The following is a 16,493-nucleotide window of genomic DNA, read 5'->3' as shown; positions in this document are numbered from 1 at the left end:
GACAGCACTGTCCATCTCATGTCAATAATTGCCAGAATGTTTGGAATAATTCCAGAATCACTATTTTTAGCCCTAAAACACACACACCCGGAAGCATTTCGCAAAGGAATTCCCCTAAGTGGAACGGTTCTGTTTACCCACTTGTCCACTTGGAACAGATCGCTTTTCAAGAGTTTGCGTGTGTAAATGCCTGTCTCATCTCTTAATTTGTCCACCCGGCATTCCCGGCCCGGTGTAACTGGATGCGTGAACCACTCTTGCCCTGCTCGAGTGACCGTGACACCACTTGTCGACGACGACGACGGCATGGTTCTATTTTCGGACCGTACCGAACCAATAGAAGAAAAAGGCTAATTTGAACTGTGCTTTTGTTTTCTGGCACCGGCCATGCAGCCGTCACTGCTTATTTGTGCAAAATTTGCCAAATCCTCGCACGAAGCGCTGGAGTCAAACAAAGAGTGCCAGTGATGCCGATGGGGCTCGTAAGCATGGCGTCACGTCTACCGGTTTTACGCAATGTTTACGGTCGCGGAATTCTTGCATATCCGTAAACCGAAGGCAAACATTGGCAAGATTCTTCTCGGTAAAAGCCCCAAAGAAAAAAAAAACCGTCCCAATCCGATCATCGATCGCATTTTTCGATCTGCCTGGATGGCGTAATCTCGCGTGTTAGTCATCTCGTTATCATCTCGGCCCTTCTTGCAAAAGGGTTGCCTGTAAGCGCTGAATCAGCGACAAAAATATATGGACTTCCATTAGACGACACCGTGGTGCGCTCGACACGATCGCCGATCATTATGCTGCCCCCGAACAAATGTGCAACACGGACACACAGGCACACACACACACATGGTTGTTGTTTATCGGCGTGTATGCAAATCTCGCTGAACCTATCCAGCTGTCCGTGCGCGATGGAATATAAACTATGTATGCTGACTAAACAGACATCATCACTCGCGATCATCCAAAACGGATCGTCAGAAACGAGCGGCTGACTTGGTTGTAATATTCCAAAGCGCGATCGAAAGATTTTAGATTTGGAAATTCCACCACAGCAACCGTAATGATCTTATCAGCCTTCAACACCTTCGCCCCTCGCAGCCTCGTTCGAAGGGACAACCGATAGGGCAGCGTTGCTTTATTTTTAAACCATTTTTTGATGTTTCTATTTTTGTTTGCATCAAACGGGCGTTTTAGGGTTTTTGTTTTTGTTTTTGACGCAAGAAGCACATTTAATTGCGCGAGCTCTAGGCGGCTTCTGCTTCTACACCCCTCACATCCCTATGGGCAGCTTGCTTGTTTACTAATCATACGCCAAGCGACGAGATCACCCAAGCTACTAGATCAGGTTCGTGGCGTGCCTCACGTAGAGTGCTTCTGTTTGTGTGTGAGGCTGCACCTTTTACGGCGCCCCGACCAATTTGTGGGTAAGCAGATCAGCAGTAGCAACATTGAATGAAGATCACCGACCTAATGTGGGTGGATTACATTTTCGAGATGGGAATTGCTGTTTTTGTGCGTCCAATTTGTTTGGATCATTTAAAGTGGCCGAGAAGACATCAGGGGAATTTGTATGTATGAAAGTCTAATCTGCTTGCCGCTGTTATAGCATTATTTGAATGTGTTTTTTTGAATGTGCTTTCAATAAATCAACAACGAAAATTAGCGGTTTAACCTGTTACGTCAGCTGACCTTGACAGTACGAAACGAATCGTTCTTCGTGGCGCATAGAGAAGCTTCAAAATTCACTTTCACGATCGATGTTATCAAGGGCTGAAAAGCTGCTGAAACGCACTGCAGCTCAAACGACGGGATGCTCACATGGGAAGAGATGAATGAACCTGGAGCCGGCAGTGCCGGCCTGCACCGTACCGCAGAAGGGTCAGATTCCCGACACGAAACAAAACATATGCAAATGAGGATGAGGTACGATAATCGGAGCAGCATTTCGATAGGCCCAACGGTACGACAGCGCCTTAGCTGTGGCGTCCCGTCTGGCGCGTCGCAACTATGATGTCAACCGTCGGCAATGTTGACCTCCCATATCCAGCGCTCGAAACATATTTCTCCACCGATTCCGCAAGACGAGAGCGATCGATCGAAAGAGACGGCCAAAAAATCTAACTCCGAATCATTTCGTGGGTGAGTTCAAGACTGTTTTAGATACGAAGCCTTTGGGCAGCAGTGTGCGATAAATAATCCCTCCCTCAGGTCAATCTGGTGAATTATTTTATTGGCAAATTATGCTCCCTCGCAAAGCACAGCCGACAGAAAGGTGTGATGAGGCCGGTTTCAAGGTCGCCAGTTCCTACGAAGCCCACTGCCCACGAAGGGTCCGTCATAATGGGGCAAAAGGTTAGGAAGAGCAAATGCTTAGGATCGCCCTTTTTCACTCGTTTGCTACTAAGCACGGGGAAGGGAATCGTTTGAGTGTTGATTGTCGAACATAAATTTCTAGATCTTATACTTGTTTTATTGCTATGAATGGGTGAAGGTGAAGGTGAAGGCAATAGATTTAAAAGGAGCAGTTGATCGCATGGACCATCTTTAAAGCATCGGTTTCCCTCACTGACGAAAGAGACAATGCTCACAAGGGCTAGTGACATAGAATTAAGATAAGAAATAAAACATTTATATTTATTAACTGCTTTATTGTTAAACGTAAACGAATCGTTCCCTACATCAAATTCCAATAAAATAGAAGAAAGCGTTACAAAAGCTTTAAGAAAGCTCAACTAATGTTCATAGAGGGCAGCACTGTCGGATAAAAGACTTCGCACAGAGGGCTATTCTGTTTTGGTTAAAAAAAATCCCAACAATCGTATCTATTAAATGATTTTATATGCCTTTTCCCCCTGGCAAATAGGGATTGTGAATCGTAATATTTAATTGTTGATGCTGATTCAAAATGTTTCGTATGATTACTCAAAACCTGTATATGATTACTATTACAAGTGATCTATAGGACAGTTTGTCTTTTGACACTTTAAATGCATTTAGCATATTTTTCTTTAAACTATTAAGCATTTAAGCATTAAACTACTTTACTCTTATTTTTCTCGGTTGGAATTAGTATAATTTCCTACTGATTAAATAAATAATTTTAATCTATTATACACTTTTTTCGCCCATAATGCATGCAGCGTAAAGAAAGAGATCGATATATCAAAATCCGTCTATAGTGCCTTTCCCATTCATTCTAGCGCTCAACCGTATAGCGCAACAGAGATAGCTCAACATCCGTAGATACCCTTCTCTTTCTACGCTCGCTCTGTCCAGCCGAGAAAGAAAGAGAAGCCAACATTGCGGTTGCTGGAGAGGGTTTCTCAGCTGGCGAAGGTTTGTACCCGCAAGCCATCTGTCGCTTCTGTCAAATTCTCATAATTTTTTACACACGCCAACGGAACGGACGTGTTGTGTGTCTAGCTGCAGCGTCAGGCAAAAGAAAAAAAGTTCCTCTCCAATTTCCTATCGTAAAGTGTACGTTTCTACTGTTTCCCGAAAAGTATTGTAGCAACATGAAACTGTTCGTTGTGTTGAGTGTGCTGATTGCCGGTGCGCTGGCATCCGGAGAAGGGCCGAAAGTGACGGATAAGGTAAGCTTACAATGACGGCAGCGAACGAAGGTCAACAACCGGCACAGCACCGCATCATCCATCAGCTGCTTTGTCTTTCCGTTTTTTTGTAGCATAATTGGACAAAAACAGCACTATGTTGAGCGTCTTTTTATGCGTGTGCTGTTGCTGTTGCTGGTACTTGCACTGCCTTATCAGCATTACGAAACGCATCTTCCACATCACCCGCCAGCATCAGAAGCTGAATGTGGTAGTGAAGAGGGGGTTGGGGGTGGGTTTGGCATACGAATGCTTACGTGTCCTTCTGCAATAGGAGAGAAGCACGCGTACACGCGCGTTTTTCTCTTCGGGTTGGTGGCCGGTTGTTCAAACACAATCCATTTCAATCACAGTACGAATGCTATAAACATGTGACAATAAATGGGATTTTTTCGTTTTGTTTCGCCCCTTTCCAGGTCTACTTCGATATCACGATCGGTGGCAAGCCGGAGGGACGCATCGTGATCGGTCTGTTCGGTGGCACCGTACCGAAGACTGCCCGCAACTTCAAGGAGCTGGCCGAGAAGACCACCAAAGGAGAAGGGTAAGTTGCATAGAGCGTACAATTTCCATAATTCATTTAGCATCCGCATAAAAACCCTCCCACGGACTTGTAATTGAGCGATAATGCCCAAGCCAGCTGGTATCGTCGTTTCAATTCCACTGCATGAAGCAATTGAAAGTAAGGTTAACGGCAATGATGATCGTAGCAGGCGATGAAACCATAACCGGATTGAGGCGTGTAGGATGGAGTCTGTTGTGTTCTCTCCATTATGCTTTCTCCTTTCGGTTTATGGTATTTTACTTGCTCTTCTTCTCCCGTGCCTTTGCCTTCCACTGTTTATGCCTCCCACGGGGTCATTTTTCTTTATTGAATCTTATGCCTCCGCTCCACTGAGGTAATGCATGATTAATTCGTGCATAAATTAGTTCTCAATCTTTTCCCCACACGCGGCTTTACACTAACGTAACCGACCGAACCAATCCTCACTGTTTCTTCCCACCTCCCACTCCCCCAATAGCTACAAGGGCAGCAAGTTCCACCGGGTGATCCGCGACTTCATGATCCAGGGCGGTGACTTCACCAAGGGAGACGGCACCGGCGGACGATCGATCTACGGCGAGCGCTTCGCCGACGAGAACTTCAAGCTGAAGCACTACGGTGCCGGCTGGCTGTCGATGGCGAACGCCGGCAAGGACACGAACGGTTCGCAGTTCTTCATCACGGTCAAGCAGACGAGCTGGCTGGACGGGCGTCACGTCGTGTTCGGCAAGGTGCTGGAGGGCATGAACGTGGTGCGCAAGATCGAAAGCACCGCCACCGATGGGCGCGATCGTCCGACGAACGATGTCGAGATTGCGGATTCCGGTTCGCTGCCGGTCAGCGAGCCGTTCGCGGTTGATAAGGCCGATGCCACCGAGTAAAGGGAGAGTGCGAGTGACCGAAAGACGCTCTCTCTTCCCGGGAGCGTATAGTAGCGTCAGAAAGCCGGTTGGGGCGCTACAGATCGCACACTATCCATCCTGGACGAATCCTCTTGTTCGAGCGAACGGATGCACCCATAACGACGACGAGAAGGATGTCCAAGAAAAAAAAGTGATTCAAAAAAAGGAAGGAAAGGGTTCTGAGTAGTGTGTTCGCATTTAAGAGGAGAAGAGATCCATTCTTCGCTAAGTAAATCTAATTCAGAAAATAAAAGAGACGAGAAGACATATTTTTATGATAAAATTTACACCTATAAATGTTGCTTTTTTTTTCTTCTCTCTTCTTTAGAATTAGTTAGTCCCTTCAGTTAGTTTTGAAAAGAAACATTCACTGTTATCATTCTTGTCATCGTGACAAGCTTACTGCTGCAGCACACACGCGCTTGCTCGTCTATAATTTATCATTCGTTCTGCACCCAGGCAATTAAGAAACAGAGCTTGTAACGTGGTAATTAGATATCGATGTAACGAATCGGCTGATATGGCATATACTGAAGCGGGTTTTTTTTTCAAATTCTCAAACACCGACACAACCCGTCTGGAACAAGTGACATGATTTCTGTGATATTTGTGGTCGTTTCCGGTGAAAATGCTACTTCCGCAAAAGCATTTGTGCTCTTATGCCTGAAACAATAAGCCAGCGAAATAGAATAGGCTATGTTTTTCCTTCGCAAAGCAATGCCGCGATAGACTCACGCGCAATGCGCAAACAATAGCGCGTTTGAGCGTTTCCCGCTAGTTCCGCGCAGATCTGTTGTTTTCCATCTGGTGCGTGTTCTATTTTTTTGCTGTGCCCGGCCACACGATCCGTGACGTACTACGCTCTATAATTAAGCATAGAACGCAACTGCCGTACACACCCCGCCGGTACCCCTTGCTGTAGCCCTTACAGTGAGGGCTACTGAGGGGTTAATTGCGCGCGTGCAATGCGCGAAAAGTATACGCATCTCGTCGTGCCGCTGGTCGACGAGCCCTTCGGCGTGTGTCGGTGTAAATATTTACCATGCAGCAGGCCGTAGATCCAACGGTCTAGGTCAGGGATGAATGAACAGGCAGGGCTGTGTTTTCCCGACCACACAAAACACAATCGTGACGCTGTGTGTGCTGATAAAGAAATAAAAACATTGCATTCTTTATCAACAGGAAACACTTTCCATTTCGAATTACGACTTTTCTTTGCGCGCGGAAAATGATCGACACGACGAATGAAGTACGTTGTTTCATTATATCTTTTTAATGTTTCAGGTTTTATTACTCTTGGTTTTTTGGTTTTGTCCTATATGTACACATTTGTTTTTCTCTTGATATTTTTAGCCACGTTTGTTTGTTTGTTGTTGTTTTTTTTTTTCAGTGATCCTCCAATCATCTGACTCCAACCATTAACCACTTTTTTCGTACTTTTCTCTCTTCTTTCGTTGAGCTCGTGCCCCTCCAAAACACTTCATATTTATAGCATTGTTTTGTTTTCCTCCTTTTTGCTTGCTTTCTGTGTTGTGTTAGTGTTGTGCGTTCCGTTCAATTTGTTGCTGTTGTTTGCAAATTTTGCATATTTTGTATATGTATATGTATAAGTATATATATATATATAGTTTTTGGTATCCTTCTAAATAATTACACAACCTTTCAAATCTGTTTTTTTTTTCTATAAATTTCAATAATTTGTCTTCGTTTCATTTGTTATTCGTTTTGTTTTGCTCTTGGTTTGTCTCGTTTTTTTTGTTCGTATTTTTTCGCTCTCTTTTCCTTAAACAGATCCATTTAACTTACTTTTGCTATATTGTGTTGTTTGGTTTCTTTTCGTCATTTTTGTTGTTGTTGTTGTTTTCTTACCTTCTTTTCTACCACATTGCAATGTGGAATGTCCTTGTTTTTTTGTATTTTTTTTGTTGGTTCTACACTGGGCTTACATTTATATATAATTTAACAAAATTCTAACTAACTTTCTACAATGTTTCGGCTTTATGGGCTTATTATTGGGGGGGTTCAGCTTTAATTTACCATCTTACCATCTTAAATGTTTGCCGCCTGTTAAATATCTTCTATTATCTACTGGTTTTTTAAACTATTTTTATATGCGTATTATTAATGCTGTTTTTTAGCTTATTGTGTTTTGTTTGCTCGTGTGGTTTGTTTACACGCTTTTGCCAGTGGTATTTTGATGTTGTTGTTGTTATTGGTGAACTTTGTGTGTGTTTTGCATTGTGCGTTAACCTGCGTTGCCACAAGAAGAGTGTGTTGGTAAGTGTTTCGTAGAAAAGAAAGCAAAAAGTTTGCACTTAACGTTGTTTTCTCTGGGTTCTGATTCCATGTTCTGATTGTTTCATAACGGGGGGCGGGAGCAGTAGAAGATTGTTTAAAGTTTCTTTTTTGTGCGATACCATCACATGGTTGTTGCTGTTTTTTTTTTATATTCTTTTTTTATATATGATTGGTTACATATTTTGCTTTTACTTGAGAATGCATTGAGTGTTACGAAAACGGAAAGCCAAGCTCAAAGTTTTTTTGTAGTAAATAACGTGTAAATTACCGTGACTAAATCTAAACCCAAACTGTATCCTAGTTTTACTTCCTTTCCAAAGCCATTTACATCTGCCGAAGATCGGGAAGATCGTTGATAAAATTGCTGTGAGCAATTCAGCAAAAACCGGAACGTTTGTTTGTTCGGTTTTGTTTTATGATTTCTTATTTATGTCTCTATTGTAATATCACACGTCTTTATCGTGCGTTCGTTAAATTCTGGCGTTAAAAAATGTATAAAACTACATAACAAGCGAAAGGACCAGAACAAAACAAAACAAAACAAACATCCCCTTGAGAAGTTTTCCACCGATTGGTGGTTACCATTTTTAATATGGCTTTATTCCGATTGTGTATCGTTTTAACCTTTGTGCTGCTCACTCACCCACAGCATTTACACTAGGCGCGGTTCTCTATCACGAGAAATTCGCTTAACATCTATACACCGTTTGAAACACTAGCGAGAACCCCTACTAGCGAACTATTAATTAATGGCATTTTTTATATCAACTTTCCTTAATTATTTGCTATTATTGAAGCGTATTTATTGACGCAATACACAATGCGTTTGCGTGTTCGTGTTATTTCCATCTATTAGCTGCAGATAACATGGGGCAAGAATCTTTGATGATGCGTTTGCTTTTCTGCTCCAATAGAAGCAGAATCAAGTAGTAGAAGAACAATTAATTGACATTTTGTTAGCTCAAAAACTATGAAAAAACTGTTTTATTATTACTTTTAATGAAAACGCAAGCAATTTATATGTATATTTACAGCTGGGGTGTTGTGAAGGTAGATAACGTACCTAGATTAGATAACGGTAGACGTAGGTAGGTAGATAACGGTAGATTACGTACCTTTGCAGATTAGAAATGTATTTAATCATTCAGAATCATTCAGTTTTGAAATAATTTTGCCGAGCACATGCCAAGGATTTTGTCCACATTTTAGGCCACATTTGCAAATCAGCTTGTTTGATACGATCACGATCACGCAAGAGGCTTCAAACGGGGGTACCATTTTCGTAGCCAAAGATCGCGCGACACACTTATCAAAAATCATACAGACACATCTTGAATGTTTGCCCGTTTTGTTCAAAAACGATGGTCAAACGTTTGCGTACGATTTCGCAAGACAGTATTCCCTACATGCACACCTTTCACTAGCTGGTGAACAACACCGGGAACTGTGCTTGCTGGGAAGGGAAACCAATTGAAGGCAATCAACCTTTGCTACGGTAAAGATGCTACCGGCATATCATCTGGTGGTGGTACGCCAAATGAGGTTACATCTCGACCGGTAGAAGTGATGCAGCAGCAGCAAGTCACGATCAGTTTTGATTGGTTAATGCGTTGTGTGGACAGGGCAACAACGTACATAGCCGGGTTGCCGGCTCGAGAAAAGTAGATAATCACCTATCAAAGCCATTTGCGTTTTGGGAAGATGTGCAGTGGTGGCCAGTACCGCCACCGCTTACTGTTTACTATTGTCATATATTGCTTCGTTGCTCTATTTACGGTGTGATCTGGTGTATGGGTTTGGCGTCAGTTTGAGCCAGTTTTTTTATGTATTACCGGCCCAACTCATAATAATGCGGGCAGTAAGGATCATAACAAAATTATCTATTATTAGTATTAATTGCAGTAAATTTAGAAATTCAAAAAAAGCCCAATGAGTTACTGCAAAAGCTCCAATGAACAATAAGCTAGCCTTCCATTCGTACTCTGGCGTTTGCTGGTATGGGTATGGAGTAAGAGCATTTTGAATATGTGAATAACATTCTTTTCGCAAACAGTTTTCCTATATGTACAAACACACAATCTCGATTTTGTATAAGATTTCTTTGTTGTCTTCTTTTTTTTTTGGTGTATAACTCTTAATCGCTTTGTCAACTCGTATCGCCGTCACGTCTCCTGAAAAACAACGATCGACCGGGACAAAAGCGTAATCAGTTAACTGAAAAGACAAAACTCAACTGAACTTCGTCAACCGAATCGGTGGAAAAGGAAATTGATTCAGTGGGAGGAGAGAGGGGGAGGGGGGGGAGATAAATATATTTTTTTTAAATTTTATGTCGATCTCCCTTTACATTCTATCTCTGCTTACTCTGTTAGTTAGAACTAAATCAACAACCGTTATTAGTTTTTTTTTATCTGCGACTAAGTTGAACGAGATGTTTTTTTTTAAATATTTTTTTCTTGTTTTTTTTCTTCTTCATATCCGTTGTCGTTAACATCTGCAACAATTACTGGTTGATTATTGTGTTTTACTTGTCTGGTTTGTTTTTTAGTTTGGGTTTCTTCGCTTTTGTAACACGATTTTAAATGTTGTGTGTTATCCTAATATACCTTTTTATATACGTTTTATCATTCTCATTTTTACATCTTATTTTAACGTTGTTTTTTTTTCTTTTTCTGCTTTCTCGTTGCGCTTCATTTAACTTTTATTGCAATGGAATGTTTCTGTTGGGTTTTCTCATTTAAGCTTACTTTCACGATTATTACTCTACATATGTGTGGGGTTTGTTTTCTTCATGTGTTGCTTGTTTAATAACGTGTGAGTAACGTGGTTAATAAATGTGGCGGATTTAACTTTTATCTATATGTTTTCTTGTTTGTTTTTTTTTTGCTCTGAACATTTTTCATTGAATTGTTCATTCCTTTTCGTGTGTACGCTTTGTTTTTCTTAAGTTACTCATTTCATTTCAATATATGTACCTTAACCATTACGTTTGGAAGCTGCGATTTGGAGATGTATTGCTCTCGTGCCCGTCGTGCTCAGTATTTCTGCCGCTCCATCTCTGGAGTTGGTTGCATATTATGAGCATGCATTTTCAAATGTTCCTATTTAGTGGAGCGCGTTCCTAACTTTGACATACGTGACGAAACACTATACTATTAAACACTAGTAACACCTTCCATGTCTACCGTTTCCTTTCTTTTTTATTCATATAAGCGTATTTACCTTACTCCGCTCTCTTCTTCTAACCGCTATGCGCAAGCCCCGCTTTAACAACACTCACGCGCGCACGGAATAATGGCCGCGAATGTTATGGGGGTTGCGCGATAGGGCAAATTAAATTAACTTTTCATTAAACAGCCGTAATCTGACTGAGCGTTTTTGTATACAATGTAAGGAGTTGGTTTTTAGAGCATCCTCCCGTGACGATCGTGCGCCTGTTTAGAGGCACACGTCTCGAACACGGGACCAGAGACCAGACGTTCCTTGTTTTAATTGTTTTTCCAAAACTATCCTATCAACAAGTATCATCCTTACAACACTAAATTGGGAACGTGGAGAGGAGGAGGGGGGCTTTGGAGCCTTCCCCTGTTATAATGTGGGCTAATCCTACTCGAAAATCATGATACTGCATACTGTACAGTCAGTGGTGTAGGGCGGGAAGGAACAACATTCAGAGGAACAAGTTGGAGCACTGAAAACAAACTCTCACCCCGTGTACCTAAGTGATCCTCCTCCACAACCCATTGGTTGTTTGTGTGAAGTCCGGAACAGTGTTATACTCTGATTGATTTTACTTTTGATATTCACATTACTTCATATGTACAAAACGATTAGAATATGCACTTTACCACTCTGGTACCATCAATGATCTTCATCTTCAATGGGATAGGAGCTAAAGTTGTGCAGCAATCAAATCAACTGGTGAAATGTGGCTATCCGATTTCACTACCATTAGTAATGGGGGGGGGGGGGTGGGGGGGGGGCGAGGAGGAAATACTACGTTAAATTCGATTCATATGTTTTCTCACTTTTTTTTATTACCCACGCAATGTTCTGCGTCGAAACATCCAATCATCCCGGTCACGATGTACTCTACCGTACTACTACATGCCTTCTTTACACCACAGACACTATTGCATGAGGTAAAGTAAAACTCAAAGAACGGGTAAATATCTGAGCTTTGAGAGTGAAAAAGTAAACATAGTTCAGCTTTTCATTCCTTCATCTTCCATCCACCGGTTTGAGATTATTTGAGATCTTTGAGTTGCAATAGAGCCATCCAGTAACAAAATACCTTTTCCCTTTATCGTTCTTCCTACAACGTTCCATCACTGGAGCAAACAGTTCCAAACATTCCTATTCGTCAGGCAGTCGTAATTTCAAAACGTTTCTACTTACGTACTAAATGCACAACTTGAAGGTAAAAAAATATATACTCATGTATGAAAGTGTTTCCTTTTCTTCTGTTAACGATCAGCAACTCCCCACGATCAGCTATGCTGGGACGCGGGGGGTCGTCGTCGTCGATCCATCCCGGGTACTCTCTACTAATCACAAAACTGATATGCAAGAAGTGTAACGTTTTTAGTAACAAGAATAAGAGACAGATTTTGTGAATGTGTCTTGTTAGTAAGAAAATAGTGTCCAGAAGCAAGAGTGAAATGGAACTGACGGTAAACACACTTAGTGGAAATGTTGGTCTAACCGCACTGTTGGTTTCGCTCTTTCTTATTTCTGTCCCCTCTGTTATATCTCCATCCCAGTATCACTAGCTGTACAGGTGTTATTTTTAACGTGAATCCTTAAATACTCTAGTGAGCCTCTGATGCCTCTTAATCGTACGGGGGAGAACCAGTTGGGTATTCTAGGAGTTCTGCCGGAATAGGAAGGAATCTTTGGTTAATGCATAATGTACAAGCGACCTAGTGTTTGGTTAGATGTTTTGCTATTACTAACCCTATCATATCTCTGTCAACTTCACCAAACCGTACTCCGATCTTCACACGCTATTTCAGGCTAAAACCAAGAGATTATACAAACGTTTCCCAAACAGCAGCAGCTGCTGCAATGGCTGTTTTTTTCTTTGTTGGAGAGTTGTACGATGAAGTGGGCAAGGATGAAACTTACTCAGAAAGTAGATTGTCAACTGTCGTCCGCCGCGTGCTCATCGCCCATTGTTTGCTCCGATGGTCGTCAGCTTGACTGTGCCGGTAGGTCTGCTTCCGGCCGGTCGGACGGCTGCTCATGACGATCGCCCGGTGAGCCCGGTGAGCGGCGACCCGCCTTACACTCCGCCAGCTCGTTCGCAATCTCCACCGTCACCGCGCTGTTCTCAACGTTCGGTGCCTCTCCAGCGGGCACCGTTTGACCGGCCGGCCCAGACTGTTCCTCGTAGTCGTAGAAAATGTTGCTCGTATCACGCGGCAGATTCACATCGATCGGTTCCGGATCGATGGGGATTGCGACGGCCCCTGTGGTAGCAGCAGAAGCAGTAGCACCACCACCATCCTGATCCGGCGACTCCATCGGACTTTCGACGCAGATCGTCACGACGGGGCGGGGCGCACCTTCCAGTCCACCTAGAATTTGATAGTCAACGTTCGTGCCGGGTGAAAGTTTGATGTCACTCGCACGGGATGGATCGCGCGGTTCTTTGACCTTGGGTTCGCCTTCATTGGTTGATCCGTCCATCGAGGGGAAGGTGATGATGGTCAAAGAAGCAAACGCACAACAACAACGCATACAACAAACACACACACATACAGAGAGATACACACACATGGGAGAAGGTGGGGCGCGAGAAGAGAGAAGAACATAGAAAGACACAAAAAAAGAAAGAAAAAAACACATTTACAGCAAACACAGAGAGGTGCATCTTTTCGGGGAGTATAGTCTCTTCAGACTTTGGGTGTTTGGTGTTCAGAGTGAGCGGCTACTTAACGAAGTTGGGTGTGTAATGGTGGTCGCACTCAACGAAACATAGCTGCTAGTGGTGTTGGGTGTAGTCAGAGCGTAAAATCAAAATCAAACGGTGATGGCAGGAAAGCACATCCAAACCAAAACGTGTAATCGGAACTGCCATCGGCTTACCTTTCTCGTCCAGCTCAGACTGATATTCCTCGCTCTCCCTGTGCACCAGCACGTGGACAAGCGTCGTCTCACCCGGTGCCGGTACGGTCGGTACATCGGGCGACGGTTCCGTCACCAGTATACTCACGTCCGCTGCCGACGTGGACAGTGTATCATCCGCTAGAAAACAACACGAAGTCAGTCAAAGTTGTCCAACATTCAAATTCCCATGCTCCGATACTCACGCACGACCGCATTACGGTTCAGACGCAATGCACTCTGGGCGGAAAAGCCACGCTCCAGGGGTGGCTTTTTCTTTACAAAGCTTGTGGCACGCTTCGACTTCGGTGTCGCCGGGGGCGGCACTGGCACCTTCTCGAGGGACGTGGTGAGCGACAGGTTCGTGTCGCTGTCCTTCAGTGGCCGCTTCTGTGGCTGCGGCGATGAGGTAGACGTTTCCTCGACGGCGTCCTGGTGCCGCAGGAAGAACGGGAAGTTGTAGAACGATCGGCGCCGCTGTCCCTTCACGTCCGGAGCGTCCCTGAGGAAAATTGGAACTTTGGTTACTGCTCTTTCAGACTCCAATAACACCCCGAAAACCTACTTCAGCTCCAGTCCGTTCGCATGCTGCTGCTTAACATCCTTCACCATGTCGCTCGTACCGGACACCAGCATCAGTGGAAGATTAAGCCACGGCCCAGCCAGCTCGCTCAAATCGGACGCATCGGAAGCTCGGGACGACTTTCGCGACGAGGCACGGCTTGACGTGGCCGTACCGCGGCGATGAACCTGCAGATGCAGGAAGTTCAGCGCGGACAGTTTGCTCTGCCATCCGCCCGGGCTGGAAGTTTGTGTGTTTTCTTCGTCCAGTGACATCGGGGAGCGTTCCCGTTCACGTTTCATCCTAAAAAGTCAATGGAAAGTTGAATTTATAGCATACAAAGCAACAACTACGAGCAAAACAACACCATACCTCAGGTAGTCCTTCCAGGCGGTCTGTATCGTTTTGGCCGCCTTCTCCTGTCGCTTCCAGATGCGCGTCGACGACACAATCTCCAGCTCCTTTCGCGTTGGGAACTGCTTCTTGAACTTCTGGTCCATCTGGTCCTGCAGCTGCTTGAAGTTGTCCGTCTCCTCCACGTGCCCCAGCACATGCTTCACCAGCGCGTGCAGTATGTCCAGACAGTGGATCTTGTTGCCCTTGGAAATGGGTAGATTGAACGACACCAGCGCGACCGTGTTCGGTTTCGGGATGCCAAGCGGTGGATCCAGAGACGCAATAAAGTCCGACAGCTGGTTGAAGTGTATGAACTGGCCTGCGTGCGGGTCGTACTTCGACCAGCGGATGTAGAACATCTCCAGATCGTCCTCCACGATGCCAATCTCCTCCTCCTGGTGGGCCTGGTTGAAGTTCTCCAGGATGATGGCGATGTACATGTTGATCACGATCATGTAGCTGATGATGATGAAGCTGGTGAAGTAGGTGATCGCCAGCAGCGGATGGCCACAGTCACCGTTGATGGAGAAATCGAGCGCCAGCTCACAGTCCGGCGGTTGTATCATGAGCGACTCTAGCACATCGTTCCACCCAGCCGATGTCATCAGCCGAAACAGGAGCTGCATGCTGCGCCCGAACGTTTCAAAGTTGACCATATCATCCAGGGCGCCCTGTTGCCTCACATGTCCGAACAGCGACATCCCGATGATGGCGTAGATGAACGTGATCAGTGCCAGCAGTGCGCCAATGTTGAACAGTGCCGGTAGCGACACGACCAGCGCAAACAGCAGCTTACGGATGCCTTTTGCAGCCTGGAAAGAAAAAGAACAAGGATTTATTTGACGTTCACTGAGGGCATCTCTTGTTGCTTAGCTCACCTTAATCAAGCGCAATATGCGGCCTATGCGGAACACCCGCACTACCCGAAGCAACGTGGGCGAGATGGGCAAATCGATCATGATGTCTTCCATCAGAATGCCGAAGATCGATGCCAGCACGAGCAGAAAGTCGAACACGTTCCACGGCACCGTGAAGTAGTGGTACCGCAACCCAACGATCTTCACGATCGCTTCCAGCCCGAACACGGTCGTGAAGAAGGCATTGCTGACCTCCAGCACGAAAAATACTGCATGCGGTTGATCGTAGTGCTCGATGCCCATGGTGAGCATGTTTAAAAAAATCAGCACAAATATGGCTATTTCGAAGCTGCAAAGTAAAGCTCACAATTAGTACCCACAGAGAACTGCCTTTGCTGTTAGTATCTTCTAATTACCGTCTTGAATTGGAAAGATCGTAAAACATCGCTAGAAACTGATTGATCGGGCGCTTGATCACCTTCTGCGGCTTTTTGCGGCCCAGCTTCTTCATCGCGGTGTAGTAATGCTTCTGGGATTCGGTCAGGAACATTTCCAGCACGCCGCCCTCGTACTTCTTCTTCAGCATGTTAAAGTTATCGATGATAACTCCGATGAAGAGATTCAACGTGAAGAATGATCCACACACGATGAAGATGACAAAGTACAGATAGGCGTACAGGTTTGCCTCCCGCTGCGGCTGCAGATCGACACCTCGGGCATCAACGGCATCTGCCATAACCTCCATCCATCCTTCAAAGGTGGCCTTTGAGGGAATGAACATTTGCAGGGGGAAATAAATTTGAATGATAACATTAGCCCACAGTACAGCAGTTGAAACGAAAGACGTTAGAAATTAAGCTTGTAAGTACCTAAACAAACGAAATGGAAGATCAACCATACGGAAGTAAAATAGTTACAAGGAAAAGGTTTATACTCACAACTTGAAACAACGCTAAATAACCCATCCCGACGTGATCGAAGGTGATCTTCGAATTTACCCAGCTGTAGTTGAGCGCGTAGCATTGCCACTTGTCATTGACGATCTAGAAGTACGGAAGTCGGTAACCATGGCAACACAACACAACACAATGTAACGGACAATGAAATGCACAAAAAGCGAAACGGAAACGGAAACAAGATTTAAGAGTTCGGAACAGAAATACAAACCGACGCGTAACAGCGTACAAACAACGCAAAAACCAACAGAAACGG

At 44.3% G+C, this 16,493-nt stretch overlaps 2 protein-coding genes across 5 annotated transcripts in view; one reads left to right on the top strand and one right to left on the bottom strand.

Moving 5' to 3' along the window:
- The first annotated feature begins 3,379 nt into the window (after positions 1–3,379).
- LOC120896207 (peptidyl-prolyl cis-trans isomerase 5) lies at positions 3,380–5,357 on the top strand. The gene is made up of 3 exons (XM_040300170.1): positions 3,380–3,596; positions 4,031–4,158; positions 4,637–5,357. The coding sequence occupies exons 1-3, from the start codon at positions 3,519–3,521 to the stop codon at positions 5,037–5,039; spliced, it is 609 nt and encodes a 202-aa protein (XP_040156104.1). The 5' UTR covers positions 3,380–3,518; the 3' UTR covers positions 5,040–5,357.
- Positions 5,358–11,327: 5,970 nt separating this feature from the next.
- Positions 11,328–16,493, bottom strand: part of LOC120895571 (sodium channel protein 60E) — a 118,782-nt gene continuing 113,616 nt past the window's right edge. For all 4 annotated transcript variants that reach the window (XM_040299062.1, XM_040299064.1, XM_040299063.1 and 1 more), the window contains 8 exons: positions 16,220–16,324; positions 15,698–16,044; positions 15,303–15,630; positions 14,401–15,236; positions 14,032–14,331; positions 13,673–13,968; positions 13,449–13,607; positions 11,328–13,027 (listed from right to left, as the gene is read on the bottom strand). In XM_040299062.1, the coding sequence (XP_040154996.1) occupies positions 12,552–13,027; positions 13,449–13,607; positions 13,673–13,968; positions 14,032–14,331; positions 14,401–15,236; positions 15,303–15,630; positions 15,698–16,044; positions 16,220–16,324 (2,847 nt within the window). In that variant the 3' untranslated portion in view covers positions 11,328–12,551. The remainder of the gene's footprint in view (positions 13,028–13,448; positions 13,608–13,672; positions 13,969–14,031; positions 14,332–14,400; positions 15,237–15,302; positions 15,631–15,697; positions 16,045–16,219; positions 16,325–16,493) is intronic.

Source organism: Anopheles arabiensis, chromosome 2 (assembly GCF_016920715.1).
Source record: "Anopheles arabiensis isolate DONGOLA chromosome 2, AaraD3, whole genome shotgun sequence".
Taxonomy (NCBI): domain Eukaryota; kingdom Metazoa; phylum Arthropoda; class Insecta; order Diptera; family Culicidae; genus Anopheles; species Anopheles arabiensis.
The sequence above is the reverse complement of the archived record's forward strand: the minus strand, read 5'-3'. Positions and strand labels throughout refer to the sequence as shown.